The sequence below is a fragment of the Phoenix dactylifera genome, unplaced genomic scaffold (genome assembly GCF_009389715.1).
Source record: "Phoenix dactylifera cultivar Barhee BC4 unplaced genomic scaffold, palm_55x_up_171113_PBpolish2nd_filt_p 000918F, whole genome shotgun sequence".
Taxonomy (NCBI): Eukaryota; Viridiplantae; Streptophyta; class Magnoliopsida; order Arecales; family Arecaceae; genus Phoenix; species Phoenix dactylifera.
The window spans coordinates 68,677-89,481 of NW_024068278.1; the positions used below are offsets into that span (position 1 = coordinate 68,677).

General features: G+C 39.4%; 1 protein-coding gene across 1 annotated transcript; it reads right to left on the reverse strand.

Moving 5' to 3' along the window:
• Positions 1 to 3,084: 3,084 nt before the first annotated feature.
• On the reverse strand, positions 3,085 to 20,465 carry LOC103723290 (replication factor C subunit 3). Its single transcript, XM_008814169.4, has 12 exons — positions 20,220 to 20,465; positions 20,016 to 20,126; positions 19,879 to 19,911; positions 19,262 to 19,430; positions 16,739 to 16,920; positions 14,061 to 14,197; positions 13,829 to 13,927; positions 10,848 to 10,917; positions 10,697 to 10,771; positions 5,893 to 5,938; positions 3,663 to 3,753; positions 3,085 to 3,561 (listed from the first exon to the last, which is right to left on the reverse strand). Exons 1-11 carry the CDS (start codon positions 20,301 to 20,303, stop codon positions 3,695 to 3,697), a joined length of 1,065 nt encoding a protein of 354 aa, XP_008812391.2. The 5' UTR covers positions 20,304 to 20,465; the 3' UTR covers positions 3,085 to 3,561; positions 3,663 to 3,694.
• Positions 20,466 to 20,805: the final 340 nt, after the last annotated feature.

Sequence of the window (20,805 nt, forward strand, 5' to 3'; positions counted from 1 at the left end):
TCAAAGGACATCGAGCAACTTAATAAAATTCTTCAGTACACGAATCTAAGACCCTTGACATTTTCAAGATCAAAGTTTTGCAGCAGAACTCACATACCGTCAGTATGCAATCTCTGCTGATCATGTCACGGTTGCAGCAGGGCCAAGCCATCACAATGCCGAAGACTGACACCATCAACAGCAGTAACCAGAATGGGATCTGCTTTCGCTTTCCAGCATTTTGTATAATCTTTCTGTCTTCACCTTGACGTCTTGCAACTTGTTCAACCACAGTGGAAGGAGGAGAGCTCATATGTTCACTCATCTGCTGTGATGCTAGAGACTCCTTTGGGACCTCTTGTTTTTGGTACATGTCTACATATTCTGGGAACAGCTTCCTGAAGCTTGGGCAGTTTTTGCTGTTAATAGAGAAAGATTACGCTTTCTGAGAACCAGTACTCTGATGAGAGGTACATGGAAGCATACAGAGATAAATTCTCTATAAACTGCAGAATCTCAGTAACTACTGATTACTATTGAAAACGGGCAAAAGTATTCCCAACATTTCACTAGTCTGCACTGATAACTATTGATTTTTATGCCGACAGGAGAAAAAAGAATATCAGTAAACATACTAATAAAAAGTACATCATCACAATTAAGAACGAATAGGATTATAAAAAGAGGAAGAATAATAAATTTGAGAAGTTTGTTTGTGTTTATTGGTATCACTAGTTAAGAGTTTTGCATACACTAAAAGTTAAAGGTGAAGGCCAAATAGTCATCGGAAGTGCTCATGTAACAATTGACCATGCTGTCACATTGGATGCCAAGTTTCTGGCTATGTCACTGGGCTACCGTGTGCGCTTGCGCATCCAGAGACATGCTTGAGTGCATCTGCATACCTACAGCATATACAGATACATAAATATATATATACATTCATGTAATATATACATACATACGTACGTACTGCAAGATCTAGAAAGGGTCGAATGTACGCAACTTTATCCTTGCATGCAGGAAAACTGTTTTCATATTTTAAATCCGTACATTCAGATAATAATGAAATAATCTTACTGTTGTGCTAAAACACGCCATCAAGTTATTTACTAAAGTTATTACTAAAAACTGAATAAATAGGCATATGCAGTCTTTTTTTTTTTTTTTTGCTGAAAACGGGTTCTCATACAGTACGTGTACGAATACACCCAATAAAATCAAAAAACACTAGCTCACGGAGAGCCAGTGGCAAGTCTCTCTCCCCCAGCCAAAAGGTGTACCCTGAATGATGAGCCGCGAAGGCAGCCACCCAGTCGGCTGCCCCATTGGCTTCTCTGAATACATGCTTGGCCTGGATGGCCACCCCAACCCCACACATCATCCCAATATCCCGAACCAAGGGGTGGTCTAAGCCCTCACCCCTCAGCCCCTCCCGGATCCAGCTGATGACTGTAGCCGAGTCGCCCTCCAGTACAATCGATCCAGCCTGCAGTACCTGCCTCGCACATCGAATACCTGCCCAAGCAGCTTGTAGCTCTGCCCCGGGAACTGATGTGCCGAACAACTGACAGCCACCTGCTGCCACCACTCTGGAGTGCGGGTCCCGTATCACAAAACCCGCACCGCCACGCGAACCTCCATCCAGGACCGATCCGTCAAAGTTGACCTTGAGGAAACTCGGGGGTGGGGGCTCCCAGGTGAAGAACACCAGCTGAGGAGCTGCCGAAGCAGAGAAGGAACCCCAGGTGTCCCGAGCTGTCAGAGGTCTATTTGAAGAGGCCCTGAACTCCAATGCCTGTACTCGCGCGAGCTCTGCAACGAACCTCGGTGACACCCTGCGCTCACCAAGGGTGCGGGCGTTCCTCGCCAGCCAGATCTGATGTGCTGTGCAGGTCGCTCGAATAGCCTCCTGACATATCTGCGGCCGGGCCAGCCACTGCTGCATCATCCGTAAAAACTGAGGCCTCCCACGCCAAACCCCCTGCGGGAACCCAGCCCACAACCATGCCGACCTCGCCCACGAATACTGAAAGAGCACGTGGTCGACCGACTCCTCTACACTGCATGTCCCGCACTCTGCAGGGATCCCCCAACCGCGCCTACTCAGCACTGCCCCCGTCGGAAGGCGATCTCATGCCACCTTCCAAAGGAAGAGTGCCGCCCTTGGGTGAAGTCCGGACCTCCAGATCCAAGTGTAATCCTGGCCCGACTCATGCTCCTGCTGGATAACTCTGGCAAGGTCTCCCAGTCTGACACTGGACCGGCAAGAGGTGCCCCAAACCCTGACATCAGCCCCCCCACAACCTGGCACTGGAAGGGACCGGATCCTCTCAGCTAGGTGTCCTCCGAACAACTGTCGCAGCCTATCATCATCCCATGCTGAGTCTCCTGGGGCAAGAAGATCGGAGACCCGCAATCCCTCCACCGCCTCAACATCGATCATAGTCGGCCAACACCTCAGTGGGACGGTGTCCACCCATGGGTCCGCAGTCACATCAATGCTCCGCCCATCACCAATCAGCCATCTGGTGTTCGCCGATACCAAGGGCAAGTACCTCCCAATCTCACGCTACATGAAGGAGACTCGCCGCCCTCTCCATGCCGCCTCTGAGACCTCACGGCCATATGCAGTCTTGAATGTTGTATTTTTTGTGATACACTGCTCACACTGCTTTCACACGGGTACAAACCACCACAGAAAATCCTGAAGGTCATTAAATGCTATCAACTCAGTAGGTACGGCAGTAAGGTCTGTAATCTATAGTCGCTCGTGTTAATCAATTCTATTGTACTCCGCTAGGAACGTACACACGTGTAACTTTTCCGGACTATATAGCCGTAAGGTGCCCACCTATCCATCCAAGTTTGATTTTTTTTTTTTTGGGTACAACCGAGTATGTATTTTTTGATGGAAATCTCTTTGAATTTGTTGCAACATGCGGTAAGAGTTACGAAACAAAAAGAAATATCAAGAATACAGAACATTTACATGGTTCGACATATTGACGTGCAAACACAGGACAGAGACATGCAAAAATTTTACTATTAAATACCTATATAGCGAATCTTCCATTCATGAGCACAGTGGATATCTTCAGATCATGACAATGAATGGCTTTTATTATTGATCTGTAGGTCCCAGACCGAGTCATCCAGTGTTTGAGCCACTCCAGGTCTAGTTCATCCACGGATTTGATTGGGTAGGAAGACGTTGACGCCAACCTAACCCAATTTTTCAAATAGATCGCATATCGGACCCAAACCTGATCCATGGGTCTAAAACATGGGGATGAACCGGACCTAACTGGGTGGGGACGACACTAATCATATTTGCAGCCCTGGGCCTGCATACTGCTGAGCACTTGGAAAAGAATTTAGACATTTTCATTAACTCTTCTTCGTTGGATGGCAGACAAGGTCCCTTTTTTAATCTTTGGGAATACAAGGTTTGGGGCCGCTAGATTAATACAATTCACAGGTTTTTCCACCATATTATAAAGAAAATAAACAAAGGGATCAAGCTAAACATCAGCTGCTTGGTGACGATGCAAACATGAAGAGTCCTCCCAATGTCAAAAACTGCAATCACAAAGAAACAGGGATGAAAACCGAGATAATCCATGACTATGACATCAGGAAATCGGTAAATCTTAACACAATGAAGGTATCAAGGTCTGAACCTTTTAGTGGGGTTACTCCTGCTCGCGATCATTCAGGAAAATGTTGCAATGAGGAACCCCTTGTAGATGCTCATGAACTTAGCCACAAATGCTGTGGAAGACATTGTTGGAGAGATGGAAACAATAAAGAGTTACAGAAGGGTCTAAAAGTATATAATAAACTCACATACACATGGTGTAGCATAAAAACCAGGGCATCACACATCAGAAGCAAAAGCATGACAGCACTGGCATCATCTAAATCCGAAAATCAAGACGTGGTGTATAATGCTTGCATGTACAACTGTCAGTTTGGAAGGGCAAAAAAAAAAAGCACTATGATCCAATAAACTATGTCATAATGATTCTAAAATAATCTATAAACAAACAAATGAAATCAACTTTGTTCGTCCAGAAATTAGATCTGCAGTGACTGGTCAGGGGCTTCAAGCATCCGAATATAGTCAAGCAATTTCTTATAAACCAAAAGGCTTATCATCCTATCTATCCTGTTCCTTAGACCTTAAAGCCAATTTCCAACCAATTATAGGAGGCTCATCACTAATAATCCTGTTTGTCAATTGGATCTCTAGTTCCTGAGAGGATTGCTCAAAAGCGGCATAAAATGTTTACCTAATAATGCTTGCAAATAAACTGATTATGTACATGGCGACTAGTATTCTTGTTTCCAGCTACCATGATTTCAAGATCATAAGTGTTTCTATGTTAAAAATTGTTTATTAACTACAATGCACTGGCATACAGAACCAACTGATCTACACCAATGATCAAATAGTACATATGGCTACACTAACCATAGAGGCTAGTACAAGATCTGTGCTAAGATGAACTACTATAGGTGATGTTTTTTAAACCAACGAATCCAAAATGTGGTAAAATAGTAGCTTCAGGCTAGAGGACCACACCACTTGAGGTCCTGCAAAAGACCTTGTAAACCATTTAAGTGGAGACAAAATTCCTAATCCCTATCAACAGATTTTTTGAAGAACCTCAATGACAGGAAATATTCTTCCTGACAAACTTAGCAGCTCTGAATGTGAACAGTTTGAAATTAAGACACGGAAGCAAGTGGCAGATAGGACATTCATATGTATGTAAGAGCAACTGAAGGGTTTTCATATGACTCATGTAAACTTTAACAAATAATTCTGCTACAGAAGTATAACTTTGTCGATTCGACCGAAAATTAATTCCTCTACAATGCTAATATAAGATAACAGATCAACTGCAAACTACCTAAAACGTTTGATGTGCATTTTTTTGCACCCGCCCTAGGATCTTGCATCCAATTCTACTTTCACACCACATTTTTAGGATATGTTTGGTTGGGGAGAGTTGGGCTTTCGAATGGGAATGGGAACGAGTGACTCCCACTTCAGCCATTTGGTTGAACAAATCCCGTTCCCATTCCTCCTCGGAATGGAAATGCCCTAATCCTCCAAAACCCAATCCCAGCTATTCAAAATCACATTCCACCAACTTTATTTTAAAAATCAATTTTCCAAAAATACCTTTCTGTTTAATTGATTTTCCAAAAATGCTCCAAGTGGCCATACCGACTCTGATTCCAATTATGAACTAAACACGTCAAGGAATATAGCTATTCCTCCAATTCCCAATCCAATCTATTCTGATTCTGATTTCGATCACAAACTAAACACAACCTTAATGCTTCCAACCCATCTTTACGTTTCTTTAATCATTAATATTAGCTTACTAAGATAGTCTTAATTTGATTCAAAATGCATCACTAATTGTTTCCATTAAATTTTGATGGGTCCACTATCTTGCACACCCACTTGCAACCAGGTAAGTAAGGCGCGGTTGCCAGAAATGAACACAACTCCATAATGACATAGCTCTAGTAGAATAAATGATAATATGGAGAAGTAATTTTGTATTCTATGTTTATAAACTTTGCAAGCTTCAGAAAACGTGTATTCTCTGCCTATACTGGGGTACTTGACATCTCATGGCTGCAAAGAAAGAGCATTCTCTTGTCACATCATTCATGTCACTATTTAGCACTTGATAACCTATGAAAAATGCACAGGCTTATGAGGATATAAACTCAATGCTCTATGAAGACCACCTCCTTCAGCCATTTTATTAAAGTGGCATCAAAAAACAATCCGGTTAAGTCTGTAAAGCTTATAAAATGGAAAACAGAACAAAGATACAGCTGATAACAATTATGATGAATGCCTGCAAGAAAGGATAACAAAGGTACCTTCTATGTGGAATATGGCCTTCTGCCCAAGACGCATCCTGTGCTCCTGCAAAAAGCATATAATAAGGTTACGGAAGACTTGATGACGGACAAAAGAACACAGTGACCAAAGTATTAATGCTATTGATGAGGCATAACAATGGGATCACAATTTTGGATACACTTGAATCTGCCATCAAAAATAGAAGACACTTTCATCCAGTTGCTAAGATAATGAGAAAGAGAAATTTAAGGCTTCAGGAAATATAGCTAGGTCAGTTAAGGATTTAGATCAGGGTGATGACATGATGGAGCAAAGTGCTTGTTATGGGTCTTTCTGATAAAACCTTTAGGCTAAACTTTGGTGTCCTCTCCTTAAATGTGATGAGATGAATATGAAGTATCATACCCACAAAAAAAAGTGAATATGAAAAAAAAAAAAAGATATTAAAAGCTTAATCACTCATCAATTCTTTCACTCTAATTATATCAGATTTGTATTAGAGCTTCGATCCTCTAATCAGCAGGGGCCTAATTTAACTTGTGAGCGGTACAACCAAATGAGAGAACAATTGTTGGTGCTCGAAGTACATCAAAGGAAAAAAGCGAGAATGACCACTCCTCTACCTCTGCAAATGATGATGTGAAAGGATGCCTCACTCAACTAGAGAAGACTTCCTGACTCACCGAGCTCGTGTCTCAGCAGGCGCCTTCAAGGCTTCAACTTAGGCATAAGCAAATCTTATTGTAAAGCTATCCCCAATACCTAGAGATGAAGATAAAATGTCAACTAGAGGATACACAGTATAACCATCCTCATCAAACTTTCAAGGTCAAAGCTCGATTCGAGATTCTTGCATGTGATAAAGCTATCAATGTCGTGAAGCAGACAACTAGTTAGACCAATTAGAGACTTATTTCATTATCTACCGATATATTGATGTCCACAAGATTGCCTTTGCCCGTGTAAAGCTTTCCAGCCATGCCCTTACCTAATGGAACTCTTACAAGCGAAGCAATGATATTTCTGATCTTACGTAGAAGAAGTTTTAGAAGTCTAATTAAGAAGCAACTCTATCCAATCATCCATCAAGAAGCTTGGGTCAAGTGCAACACTTTCGATGGAAGTAACGATCAATCTATCTAGGACCACCACCAAGTTCCATAAGCAAGCACTCTCTCTGGATCTCCATTGACAATCATATTTCATGAAATACATTACAAGTCTCCATGAGAATATAAGAAAGGAGCTGAAACTCTTCAAAAGAAGATAAAGGTGAAGCTCAGATGAAGACCATGGGAATCAAAAAGGACATGCCGAGGGAAGGTAGGAAGAGCCACAAAACAAAGAACCAAGACAGAAGTGGCAGCAAATTGGACCAAAAGGGGGAACAAAGCAATAAGCAAGTCACTCCAACTCAAAAAAAAAAGATACCACAACTAATAAGAGATAAGTGGACATATGAAGGAGAACTGTTGAAAGCTTCAACCCAAGTTACAGCCTAAAGAAAAGAAGATAGAGGATCCCAAGAAAAGGAAGGCAGACTTCAACGTTATTGAAGTTGAGGAGCTGCCTCAGCTCTAGCACATAGACTTGAAATAGAGTATAGTGGCTGGAAAAAATAAAGGCAGCAACTGAAGCAGACTCAAAGGAGCAAGGGCTACTCTTCCATTTAAAGATCCAAGTAAAGCAAAGCATCATCGGAGCTATCATGGATCTTGGTAATTATAAGAACCTCATCTCTGAAAGTCTGGTTCAAAGGCTGGGATTGCAGACTACCCCACAACTGCGTTCCTATCCTTTCAATTGGATTTAGAACAATGTCAAGATGAAGATTACCAAGCACTGTACCTTCAAATTTGCTATCATCAAAAAGAACATTGACGAGGTGGCATGCGAAGTGGCTCCTTTGCATGTCTGTCAGGTCATCCTTGGAAGCTTGTAACTCTAAGATTGAGATGCAGTCTTCTATTAGCAACAGAGAAAGTATCGGTTCATGAAAGATGGGAGGGAGTTCATGGGTAACACCACTAAGACACAAGGCATAAATGACCTTCTGACTGCTGCACAGGCGAAGATATTAGTTAATGCTTTCAAGAAATTTTTTTTGCTAATGCTGAAAGACACCAATATCACTGAGTCCCCTAAATAGGCCTTGAATTCCAATCAGAAGGTTGGGATCGGTCAACTTTTTCCAAAATTTTGATGTTTATTTCAGTAGGTGAAGAGGCTGCCGCCTAGAAGAGCCATTAAGCACGAGATCCAGCTGGTTGGAGGTGCGCCTTTACCCAACATGGGCCTTTATTGCAACTGAGTCGTAGAGAACAAATAATTTAGAAGGTAGATCAGTGGAATTCTAGAACAAGGCATGATCGAACAAAGCAACCCACCATGCATGTTATGGTTTTAGTACCAACAAAAGATGATGGTTGGCAGATGTGCATGACTATTGTACCCTGAAGAAGATCATCATTAAGAATCGAAACCCTCTACCCCAAGCTGATGATTTGTTGGATCAACTCAAATAAGCACGCTACTTTACCAAAATGGACTTGAATCCGGCTATTATTAAGTTCGAGTTTGCAAAAAGGACACTTAGAAAACAAATTTCAAGATAAGGAAGCGCTTGTTTGAGTGGTTAGTCATGTTGCTTAGCTTGTGCAATACCCCTGTCACTTTCATGAGGCTGATGAACGAGGTGCTGCACCCCTTGATTGAAAACTTTGTGATAGTGTACCTAGATGATATCTGAATCTGCAACAAGACATGAGAAGATCGCGTCCAACACATCACAAAGGTTTCGGAGGTGTTATAGAAAACCAGCTGAAACTGAAGCCAAACCTCAAGAAGAGTGAGATCGTAAAGCAATCCTTGGTGTTCTTAGGCTTTGTGGTTGGCAGAGGCGAGCTAAAGATTGATTCAGAAAATGTTAAAGTGATCAAAAATTGGCTTAGGTTCAAAACACTGGCAAAGGTGCAAAGCCTTATAGGTGCATGCCAATATTTCCAAAATAGCAGCAGCCTTACATGACCTAACAAAGGCCAATTAGAAGCTTGGGTGGTCTAAGAAGAATGAAGAGACCTTCCAGCTTCTAAAGGAAAAAATCTATAAAGCACCAATCCTAGCATTACCAAATCAGACAAGGACCCTTCGAGATTGGGAATGATGCGTCAGGGTATGCATTGGGATCAGTCTTTCATGCAGAATGGGAGACTAGCAGCATACCACTTGAAGATGTTTCATGGTGCATAGTTCAATTTACATATGATAAGGCAGACAGTGAAGCATTGGCAATCGTTATCTATTGGGCAAGGATACTACTGTGCACAGACCATAAGCCACTTCGGTTCCTCCGCACATAATCCAAGTAGCAACAAACTTGGCACATAAAATGGATGTCTTACATGCAACAATTTTCAATATGGTGATCAAGTATTGATTGGGTACATGGATTCGAGAGGCTCACACTTCGAAAGTTGCAGGACACTTCAAGATTGAGAAGACCACTTAACATAAAGAGATGAGTTGTAGCCCAAGATGCAACAAAACATGGCCCAATTTGTAAAGGGCTACATATTATGCAACATATTGGAGTCCTCCAATAGCAAGCTGGAATTGTGCACACCATTTCCAGTTCCCAGCAGTCCTTGGAAGAGTGTTCCGCTGGATTTCTTGGGAGGATTAACAAGGGCAAGACAGGGCCACAACTACTCGTTTATGATAAATGAACGGTTCAGTAAGATGGTGTGCCTAATTCCTTGCAAGAAGATTATCACAAGCCATGAGATACGATGTGTTGGTACTTGGTACATAGGCGTCTTAGTAGCATACAGTACATAGGCATCTTAGTAGCATACTGACTTGATCCCCAACTAATATAGGCAAGGGGACTGGGTGTTTAGAATCAAAGTGGTAAAAGAACATTCCTACATACAATTTTAACTACAAAAATGAACAAATTAATGAGGTTGACCAGCAAAAAAGCATCTATTAAATGTCAAAGATCCAAATAGATATATATATATATAGAAGCATTAAATGATCGATGGCAACTAGCCTTGTAATGACCACCAGTTAGAAACTAAACAAAGCGGGTCAGACTATAAATAAGCCAAAAAGATAGGGTTGAGAATTCAGTTTCAGTCAAGGTTCGTTCCATCAGACTAAGAAAATTGGAAAGCCCGTGGCAGGCTCGAAGAATTGATTTGAATCGAAGCAGGTCTAGAAACAAAGTCTTCAAATAGAACTCCCGCTGATATAGCCTTCTAAAATGAGGAACCCTTCTCTCTTCCTTCTCAACCCGGCCTTTAAGGGCAAATATTTCGGGAAAATTGTAAACCAACATCTTGCACTATGCACATGTAGATGCGGCAACAAGTTGAACATGAGATGACGTGGAGAGTTACAAGGACAACTTGGAATGGTTAGAGAATATGCACTAGTTATCGCAGCTATGATGTGTGACAGCCTACACTGTCCCTGCTGATAAAATGGCTAAAAGATATTCTTTGTGAATCAGATGCCTGACAAAAATATGCAATACCCTAGGGAAGCATTTTTGTCATCACAGGAGATATGCTGGAGAAAATATTTGGTTAAATGTAATTAAAACAGGATTTTAGAAAGGGCAGAACATCCAAATAGTAACCTACAAAGAACTGAACTGAACCAGGGAGAAATGTTCTAAAGCAGCTACTCCTGATGGAGAGATATGGATCAACAATTTGCAGAGAAGGTTTCACAAAGCTGGCTTGATATGGATCAAATATGGTTTGTTGACCACAACCAACAAGATCAAGGTCTACATTGTTACAACATACTCACATAGTATGCAGCCCAATGACATACTTCATGTTTCAATTCAGAGTCCAACTTTTTCAGTAATTCTGACAGTAACTTCTGCAAAATCAAAACAAGTAAGAAAAATCGCATAGGAAAGTTTTCAGAAAGAGAAATCTATAACTTGTTCTTTCACCTTCAGAATGATTTCAGGAGGAATACAATTAACAAGTAGCTCATATAATTTTCCACGGACCATAAATAATCTGGAAACATATAAAGAAAGAGAAAATTTTAGAGGCAGGTTCTCTAACTGCAGTCTACAAAGAAGCGCAAACTTAGCAATGTATTTTATACAACTGCAACAGCGATGTGAAACAGTATAATGTAGAACGCAATCGAAAAACTTTCACCAGACTGAGATAACTGAAAAAAAAAACAAAAATACACCACCTTTACAGGAAATATTCTCACATAATGCAAAACGAATGTAGAATACACTTTCATTTTATCAGGGTATTTTCAGACTCAATTTAGGTCATGATCATTGTATAGTAAAATTACTTTGTTCTTCACATTACAATTTTGTGTCAGATGCCAAAACTATTCAGAATTTTTTGTAAAATTTCATGTATCATGGACAATTGACTATGTTGGAACCGTGTGCCTTTTCGCCACCATACAAAGCATGGCACTGAGTATGCTAAGACATTATCAAAGTCAGAACCTGAGACAAGGATAAATGTGTAATTTGGAAAAGTTCCAGTGAAAGTTGACTCTTATTAGGTTCAAAAGGATCAGAAGAGATAAACGAGAACAAAAGAAAAAAGGAAATTCACTGGAAAGGCAGAAGTCAGCAACATATACATTCCCTGGATGAATGGATATTAAACGCATGGACTCATGATGAACCTGACAGTTTGACTTCAGGTTAGCATGTACTAGATGATAGTCAAAAGGACAATTAGACTCTACATTCAGCATAAAAGTTTTACAGTACTGTGATCAATTATCATATCCATAGTTTTCACTGAGAAACTTATGCAAAAGATAATCAAAATAGGTCTAGGAGATACTAAGGCACTGACCTAATTGAAAGTGACTATTTCATGACCTGAAGTATATTCACTCACACACGACTCAAGGAAGCATATTTTTTTAGGATTAACCAATTGTTCTATGAAATAGAGTAGCAAACCAATAGAACAAATAGACAATTAAAAAAAAAGGAGAAAGAAAGAAGTCTAGTTTATAATAATCAAGTATAAAATTAGCCTCATACAAGATAACTTTCCATCGTGTACCGCACCAACTTCCAAGTTACAAGGGTTGCTTTGAAGAATAAAAGAAGAAAATTGTAAACCAGCCAAGGTAGAAAATTCATGCAGCTAAATTGCATGCTGAAAAGCTTTGAACACATTTCAAATGTTCTCATCTCCTCGTTTTCCTTATCAAATATCATTCCAGCTCTTGTTAAATTATAGGACTCCAATTTGTTGGCTAATGTATAATAAACCAATCTTCTCATCGCTGAATCTTTATCAGACATTTAAAACACCTTTTCAATACCAAGAAGAGTCAGAAATTTCCTTCATGTTTTCTCTCTCCTTGGTGCTTCAGGAACTTAGCTACATTGATTGTGAGTGTCTTGACCATCCACTCTTCCCCACTTGATGTTGCCCTCCCTATAAATGTATCTGTTTAAAATGGTCAAAAGACCAAAGACCACACACTATGTCAGCAACACAAACTTCAATTTGATGCCCCATCCGATTATAGTTTTATCAGCACTGATGAAGCCAATCAATGTCAATGCATGTGTTATTACACATGGTGGAGTATCAAAACTTTAGAAACAGTCTATTTCACAGAACAACAGTAAGTCCGGCAATTTTGTATGGATTAGAATGTTGCATAAAGAGAGTTGAGGAAAAAAAGTTAGTATAGCAGAAATGAGAATGTTAACACTGACAATGTGGCAAAACAAGATGGGGTTGATTGAGAAATGAGTATATTAGAGAACTTGTTGGAGTTGCTCAAGTTAAGGACAAAATGATGAGGACTTGATTAAGATGGTATGGACATGCACAATCAAAACCTGAGGTTATTCCGATAAGAAGATGCACTTTAATTTATATCAAAGGATGTAGGAGGTGAATACCTAAGCTAACATGGATGGAAGTTGTGGGAAGAGAAATAGGAAAGCCTGAAGTAACACCAAATATAACCCTAAATAGGCATTCACGGTGAATGAGAATTCATAAAGCTGACTCCAAACACTCGTGATAAGCCTTGATGGTTATGGTCATGGTTGTCTATTAGGTCCTGAAGTGCCTTTGAAAGGTTTTAGACCATGTTGTCGCTTAAAATCCATCCCTTACATTAAGATCTCTTCTCATAAATAACCTTTCTTGAGCAAGACGCTCTTTCCACCTCTAGGATGTGCTCCTTGCTGCTTGTCATCCTAATATAAATTCCTAATTCTTCTCTATCTCATATGGCATGTTACTTGTGAAATTCTCAGGCCACCTAAAGGTCGCTAGGCTAATGGAGTTGACAGTAGTTAATACCCTGAACTCGAGTCATTATATAGGCCAAGATGGCTTGCTTGGATTTTTACTTCCTCACCCTAAGCCAACTCTATTTAGAATCTCGAACAATTTCAACAATGCATTAGCAATGACTTTACATGTGACCAAGGTTCGCCGTACCGGTACCGAACCCCGTACCGGTGCCGCACCAGTATAGGGTGTACCGAGTGTCGGTACGGTACGTACGCTCGGTAACCGACCGTACCGACATTGGTGTACCGATACCGGTACCCATCGGTACGGGTACGGTACGCTCGGTACCGACTGGTACCGACCGGTACAGCGAACCTTGCATGTGACGCTCCACACTAATTCTAGCAACCAGCTGACACTTCCTCATTCTATACACATTCTCCTATAGTATACTGTTAAAAACAAAACAATTAAGTTGTGATGATGGGAAAGATTGGTTTAAAAAACAAAGCATGCAACCTGTTGATGAAAAAAGATTTATCCATAAACAAAAATCCTAAAAAAATCATCATTTGTAGATATTCAGATTTAGAAAAGACCAGGAAAGCCCAAATTCTTCCTGTTCAAGTTTTTCACTAAAATAGACCAATATGTAAGTAAAAGAATGCCAGACCTCTTAGGACTCTGTTCCATAATAATATCAGAAGCTATTTCAGAAATATATTGTTCCCAGTCCATGGGGGGCACTGCTTGGTTCGCTGTGAATGGATACCTAAAGCCAAAACAAATTTATGCCATATAGGCAACTGGGTAATATAAACTCAGGATGCAAATCTTGTCAAATGTATATAAAATAAATGCATGGAATTACTAATAATTAACCCAAGATGTGATAATGAATTTACTGTTGCACTCGACAGGTTTCCAAAGATAATATCGCCCTTCTCAAACTACGGTTTGACTGAGCTGCTATACGAGCTGTGAATCCAGGTGGAAGTTGTAGGTTCTCCTTCTTGCCAATAAACTCCAAAACTTTGATAATCTGAAACAAAGTAGGATGTAAGATCTTTGCAGAATTTATGAAGCATTTAATAAGCGAATTCAAAAGTTCCACATGACAAAACTAGAAAGAATATCATCACATAAACAGACGAACAAATACTATTGAAGTTTTCACTGCATATGCAAAAGGCAAAAGCTGGAATCTTGGAGACTGCAATCGCAGATTGCTTATGTCGAAAAAGCAGAGGTGTCTAAAAAGAAAAGTATGTTTGTCAGAGTCCTCTAACCTAGTTTTGGCATTGCTTTACCTTCTTTAAACCCAAAAGACTGGAAAGAAAAAAAAAATCATATAGACATTTCTAGAACAAACTAGTCTAGTTTGACAGCTTTAGATAGAGTAATGACATGGTATGGCTTTTGTAAAGTCAATCTGACTTCCCACAAAACTCTATCTGAAAATTAATTGCTGATCCCTAATTTTAGAATTTGTTCCTGCAATTCCAAAGGAAAAAAAAAGAGAGGACCAAAACCACATCTGCAAGGCATTGGATCAGCCTCCAGTCAAATATGATTGACTGAAAAATAATATAAAATAAGAGAAGAGATGAAGGGGAATATCTTCCGAAGTTCTGAAAACCTATTTCCTGCACCATTTTTCTCTTTCTTCAAACCTATATATCTTGTAGGCAATTGGTCCTCCTCTGTCTAAGGTCAAAATAAATGAGACAAAAGAAGGCCTTAAACACACTTGGTTTGAGAAGGAAAGGGAGTGGACAGCTGGTTGCAACAACCGCTCCCCTCTTTTCTCCTCTTCTCTCTATTTTCCCCTTCTTTTCTCCTCTCCACCCTTCCTCTCCTTTCAGATTCTCAAAGAGATTACAACCCATGCCACTCTCTTCTTTGAGATGGGATTATGTGTCTATACACCATCCTCTCCTTCTCAAAAGTGGGTGGACCCACTAGATATTATGATCAGCCCGATTTGCTAACAGTTAAATTATGCTTATTGAGATTAACCATGAAGCAAATTATGCTTATTGAGATTAATCATGAAGCAAATTATGCTTATTGAGATTAGTCATGAAGCAAAATAAATATAAAAGATGACAAAAAGATATAATATTTCACCTATTTAACCAAAGAAGACCTGAAAACTTGCAAAAAGCCCACTAACTGTAATGATGCTCAAACTACAACCAGTCAATATTATGATTTCTGCAGCACTATGTTTTCTCATCCTTATCAGTTTCTCTTTGTCATAATGTTCACCAAACATTATCTCACGGATGAAATTTTCTCCTTTTTTTTTTTTTGCAGGGGGGAGGGGAGGATAGATTTAAACACAGTATATCAAGTTGTTCTGATGCTTAAAAAACCAAGCAGATGATAATGCACTCACCAAGCACGGTCGCAAGATAAAATAAATGTCATTCTTAACTCAGAAATAGTATATATTTGGATTAATTGCAGCATTCAATGAAGATTTAACCCTAGTATGAAAGAAAGTTTTGTGTTATAAGTAGTCTCCAACAGGACTTTTTGTTCAAACTCTAAGAAGCAGCAAACTAAGACTGCAATTTTCCTACTGAATAACATCAGCAGAGACATTACTCCTGACTGATAAAGAAAAATGGACATAGGAAAAGGCCCGGAGCTAGATTTCATAACCATTCAGTTTTACACTATTCATGGAAGATACCTCAGTAATTGGTAAGATACATTGCACATACATGAGTTAATATTACAAATAACATGTACTGCCAAGATTTTACAACAAGACGATGTGTTACCATTTAGCAATATGAATTAACGATCTACAACTAAGTTTAATTCTCCCAAAAATAGGAACAGAAGACTTGTTTTTTTCCTGGAAATCTGAACCAAAGTCCAAAAATTGTAAAGCTGCATTCTGTTCAACAATACATATTGCAGATAAGCTTTAAAATAGATTGCAAATGCAAGTCTTCAGTAACGAAAAGAAGTGGATGTCATATGTTTGGCTTACAATCCGCAATATCAAACGAAAATAAAATATACAAAGAATTAAAATAGTCTGGTAATTTCTTCTTTGCTAAATAAATGAAATACTTTACCATCTTCATTATGAAACTTACTCCAGATCATTATGTTAGAGTTTTCAGATATAAAAACTGGAATCCTAGTCCATGAAGTGCAAGAACTTAAGGCACCTCACAAGGTTCAACAGCTATCAAGCATATAATGTCTCAATAGAGTGAACTAATAAATGATCCATTTCTCCAAATCCTGGATCAGCTGTTGCTGCAACTTGTAACTATGAACGAAATCAATTTAAGCAATTAGATCTGTATGGAACAAATGATTAAAATGGAGCCTCAATTTCCTATATGTACAATCCAAAAACTCTGGGTATTCATACATTTCACTTTAAATTCGCTGTAGTAATTTAGCTTTGCTTTTAGTCCCCCATCAGGAGAAGACCTTCCAATGTCAAACATTGACACGAAACTTGTTGGAGAGGATATAAAGATGCTTGCAATATCACGCAGACAAGCAGTATCATACTAACAACAAGATGCTAACTATATTAGCAAGAACCAACCTGTTCCTCAGTAGGTGCATTCACCCGTATATTCAGACAGCGGGATCTAACAGCCTCAGTTACTTTTGAAGAGCTGTTGCAACATAAGATTAACCGGCACGATGCACTATATTTCTCCATTGTTCGCCGGAGAGAATGTTGAGCTTCTCTTGAGAGCTTGTCAACTTCATTCAACACAAGCACTACATTACATGTAACCTTCTATTAGCAACACATTATTACTGAACAAATTTTGTCCTACAAATATGCACATCTCTGTTCTCTTAATAAGTAACCACAGAAACAATTGAAGAGAACAAAGGAAATTATACAACTAGACCAAATGCAACTTGTTTAAGAAGATAATGAGGAAGCATAAAAACATAAAATATAATTGACATATGTAAAAGAACCATGTAAAAAAAGAAAGAAAGTCAAATTCAGTAAGATCTCTAATTCCTTGAATATGACCAGGTTCCTCCTGTGAGCAGCAACAAGAAAGAAAAAAGGGTTGTGCAGTCTGTTGGGAATAGCAGTCAAAAGTCCTTGGCTAAATTAGTGATAGGAAATTTCTTAATAACAATAACTCCTACAAGACCAATATTGCTGAAGCACAAATTTCTGAGGCCAATGATTCTATTTATCTTTTTCTTTCTCCATTCCAAGTTGAGATGTCCTAGCAGCCAAACCAACATGGACCTAGTAGAAGTCTCAAGCATTTTGACCTAACATGATCTAAAGCAATATACTCTCGGTCTTGACCACGTTTGAGTAACATCTGGTCAGGTCCACGTAGGGAAAGTCTCAAACTCAAATTGGATGAATTAAAATCAACCAAAATAGTCAAAGAACAGCCAAAGAATTGGTTTAGGGTTTTATTCTTGCATGGATAAATGTCACAACTATCGGTGACAGGTAGCCCATGCAATTTTCCAGGATTTCCTTGAAAGGGTTTCTTGGGGCTTGCCAAAAGATGGCTGGTCACTTCAATAGCGGGAGTAGGTTCCAGTTCAGCGGGGTCGGAGAAATATTAGAATATGCTCTAAAGGCCAGTTATTTTAGTTTTTTTGGATGATCCAGTATGGCGATTTTAAAGAACACTGTGTTCACCACTAGTATGAAACTGTGACGCATTCAGCATAGTTCACAAATTTTGCTCATCAATGTTATGAAATGCACAAATTTTGACTGGTGGATAAAGAAGACAAAATTTTGGTCATCGCCTTAAAGGTTTGGCTAGTAGATTAACGAGTGATTTCCATCCCAAAAATCAAGCTGACAGTTTATACCAATAGCAAACTTGATATCAACCTTAGCAATGTTAAAACTCCTATTTTCAATGGTTAACAATGCCACAACAGAAGTCTTCACTTTTATTTCCATTCCTACTAGTAGGATGTCTTGTATTGATATTAAAGACTTTGCACTTAACTGTTTTGATTTTTGACTATATATATAATGAAAAACCATTTTAGGAGACTCCAAGGCTTTTTCTACAGAAGGAACCAAATTCATTAATAAAAGAAAAAAACCCAAAAAGCCCCCTTCAGCCACAAGAAATCAAAAGGTTTAGGTAGTCTTAAGATAGGCTAGTTCCTAATATAACGGCCTCCAAATTACATGTTCATTGGCAGAAGATTTTACATATTTACTGCTACTAAATTGAACATGCTTAAAGTTAGCCTCATAAGAATCACTTTCACAGATTCAATGGCAAAGGCTATTCTCTAAACTTCACAATCCTTTAGATGGGAAAAGTGATCTTGTATGGTCCCACCACTAACTTTTACATATGTCTAAGAAAGGACTACATATGGAGAGGTATCACAGAGAATCGCATCATGAATTGCAAGAAATTGTTACTGAGAACCTCCTCAAGTCAGCATTTGAGGTCAAGGAGATGGTGCACTAACTCATGCACACATGGATGAAAGAGAAGAAGTCATTTCAGGTTCAGATAACAGCAACCACCACAATAAACTTGGTTATTGCTTTCTCATCATAAATGAGGGTATTGTGCCCATTATGAACTCATCATGGAACTGTGCTCTAGAATCTACTTTTCTTTAAGGAGACTCTGCTCCCAATATGTATAGAAAAATTTCCAGCACATAGGTTGGTTTCAGGTGCGCTCATTAACACCGAGCCCATGAAGCTTGTGTCCGGGACCAGAAGGCATAGAGAAAAAATATCAAGCTGACTGGAGGCAAGTTTAGATTGAATGAACTTTGCCTACATCTGCCTTTGTAATTCCAGAACCATAGGCAGCCAAATAATTGCACTATCCATGAGTGGATTACATTGTTATTATTCCCAGAACATGCCAATGTTCATGTACCAATAGCTTACTCCATTAACATAGCTTTTGGCTTTAAGTTTTCACGCAGTTAAAAATGGAATATTCAGGATCATATATACACACTACACATAGCTTGCAAGAAAAAATTCGACATCTACAAGGGAATTATTGCAAAGCCTCCCATCTATGAGATGGTAAGAGCAATAAGTGATCCATGTAACTAACCATCATGAAAGAACAATTACCTTTGTATCCCTTTTTGCCTTTAGTATCTATAGGTCTGTTTCTAGCCATTTCCTTAATAATCTCCTGAACAATGTACCTATCTTGAAAGCCTGCATCACTGGGGTTCAGCTCCACGTGATGGGTGCTCGATAACATCGTCAATTCAAGTTCAATTGTCCGAGTTCCAGCCTGCAAGAAAAATTTAACTTCAGTCGCAGCCACAATAATCAACAAATTTTCTAGCTCATTCAACATACGAATGGAAGGTGAAGCACTCCAACTCCACATTCCTTCTTGCCAATTAATAACGCAGATTTACAATGAATTGAGAATTTAAGCAAATGTCAAAGTCTCTATAAAGCTCATATTGAGAAACTAGGTTATCATTGACCTCGCAAGTGGTCAGAATTACAAATAAAAGCGACCACAATTTTCAAAGAAAAAGAAAAAGAGACTTTTCGTGACTGCATATCCAGATCCGGACCTCTGAAGCTTGAAAATCGGTAAAGCTGACAAGTTTCTGACAATTATTATTCAAAGAAAAAATTCTCCAAGAAATGTTTTCTTTTGAAAAAAAATAAGAAAGAAATCACGCAGTGCAGCAGCATGGACTATTGCTAATTCCCAAGAAACTCACATTGATCTTCCACATCTTGTTCTCCAACTTCACCTGCCATCGAGATATAAAAGGCACATCAATTAAGAACAAATATTAAGTATCCAAATAGAAGAGAAGAGGCAGAAGAAGAATCACAGAGAGATTGAAAGGAAGACCTTCTCAGATCCGGGGCCAAACATTTGCTTGAGCAAGGCCATGATTAGGGTTTTCTTGCCCGAACCTGGCGGCCCGTAAAAGAGAAGATGGGGGCAGTCCTGCTCGGAGACCTAATCAAAAGATTCAAAAAAGAAATCACACGAGACATCCAAAAGAAACCCTAGATCAAGATCCGATCTTGGAGAAGAGTTCGAGGGACTCACCAGCTTCCTGATGTTCCCGGCGATCTCCTCGTGGACAATGACCTTGTCTAGGGTTCTTGGCCGGTACTTGTCGACCCACAGCATCTTCGGAGAAAGGGGAGAGAGGAAAGAAGGCCCTGCGGAGGAGCAGCCGGAGAGACAGAGAGAGCGCGCAAGAACGAGGTGTAAGAGAAGTGGCGGGAAGAACAGAAGGGAGGGTTTTTATCGAGGGGGCGGGTAGGGACAGCAGATGGCTTTCCACGTTTCCTCTGTTACTATCTAATCTAATAACTCTATACCGCCCCTTCTTTTGTTTTCATCGCTGCCACCACCACCACAAAAGGTATTATTATTTATTTCATCAGGTGGTGAATTAAAACGTCGTATCCCAGTGTGTATTGTAATAATTACAAGAATTCATCTTTATACAATTTTTCATCATGTTAATCAAGATTATAATTTCCTATAAATATTTATGAAGTTGGCAGTTAGAGAGAAATCCAGACCCATAAATCCCAATGGATAAATTTTTTGGATCCCTTAAATGAAATTTGATGAATTTGAGACTCAAGTAGAGCTGAAATTAGATCGAATAAAGATTGGCTAC

What these genes read in the sequence shown, in the direction of transcription:
- LOC103723290 (XM_008814169.4), bottom strand. Translation starts at nt 20,303, where the DNA reads ATGCTGTGGGTCGACAAGTACCGGCCAAGAACCCTAGACAAGGTCATT. An exon ending in TTGGCCCCGGATCTGAGAAG is followed by an intron (nt 19,912 to 20,015) that starts GTCTTCCTTTCA and finishes TCTCGATGGCAG; the next exon opens with GTGAAGTTGGAGAACAAGAT. An exon ending in ATGGAACAGAGTCCTAAGAG is followed by an intron (nt 10,918 to 13,828) that starts GTCTGGCATTCT and finishes ATATGTTTCCAG; the next exon opens with ATTATTTATGGTCCGTGGAA.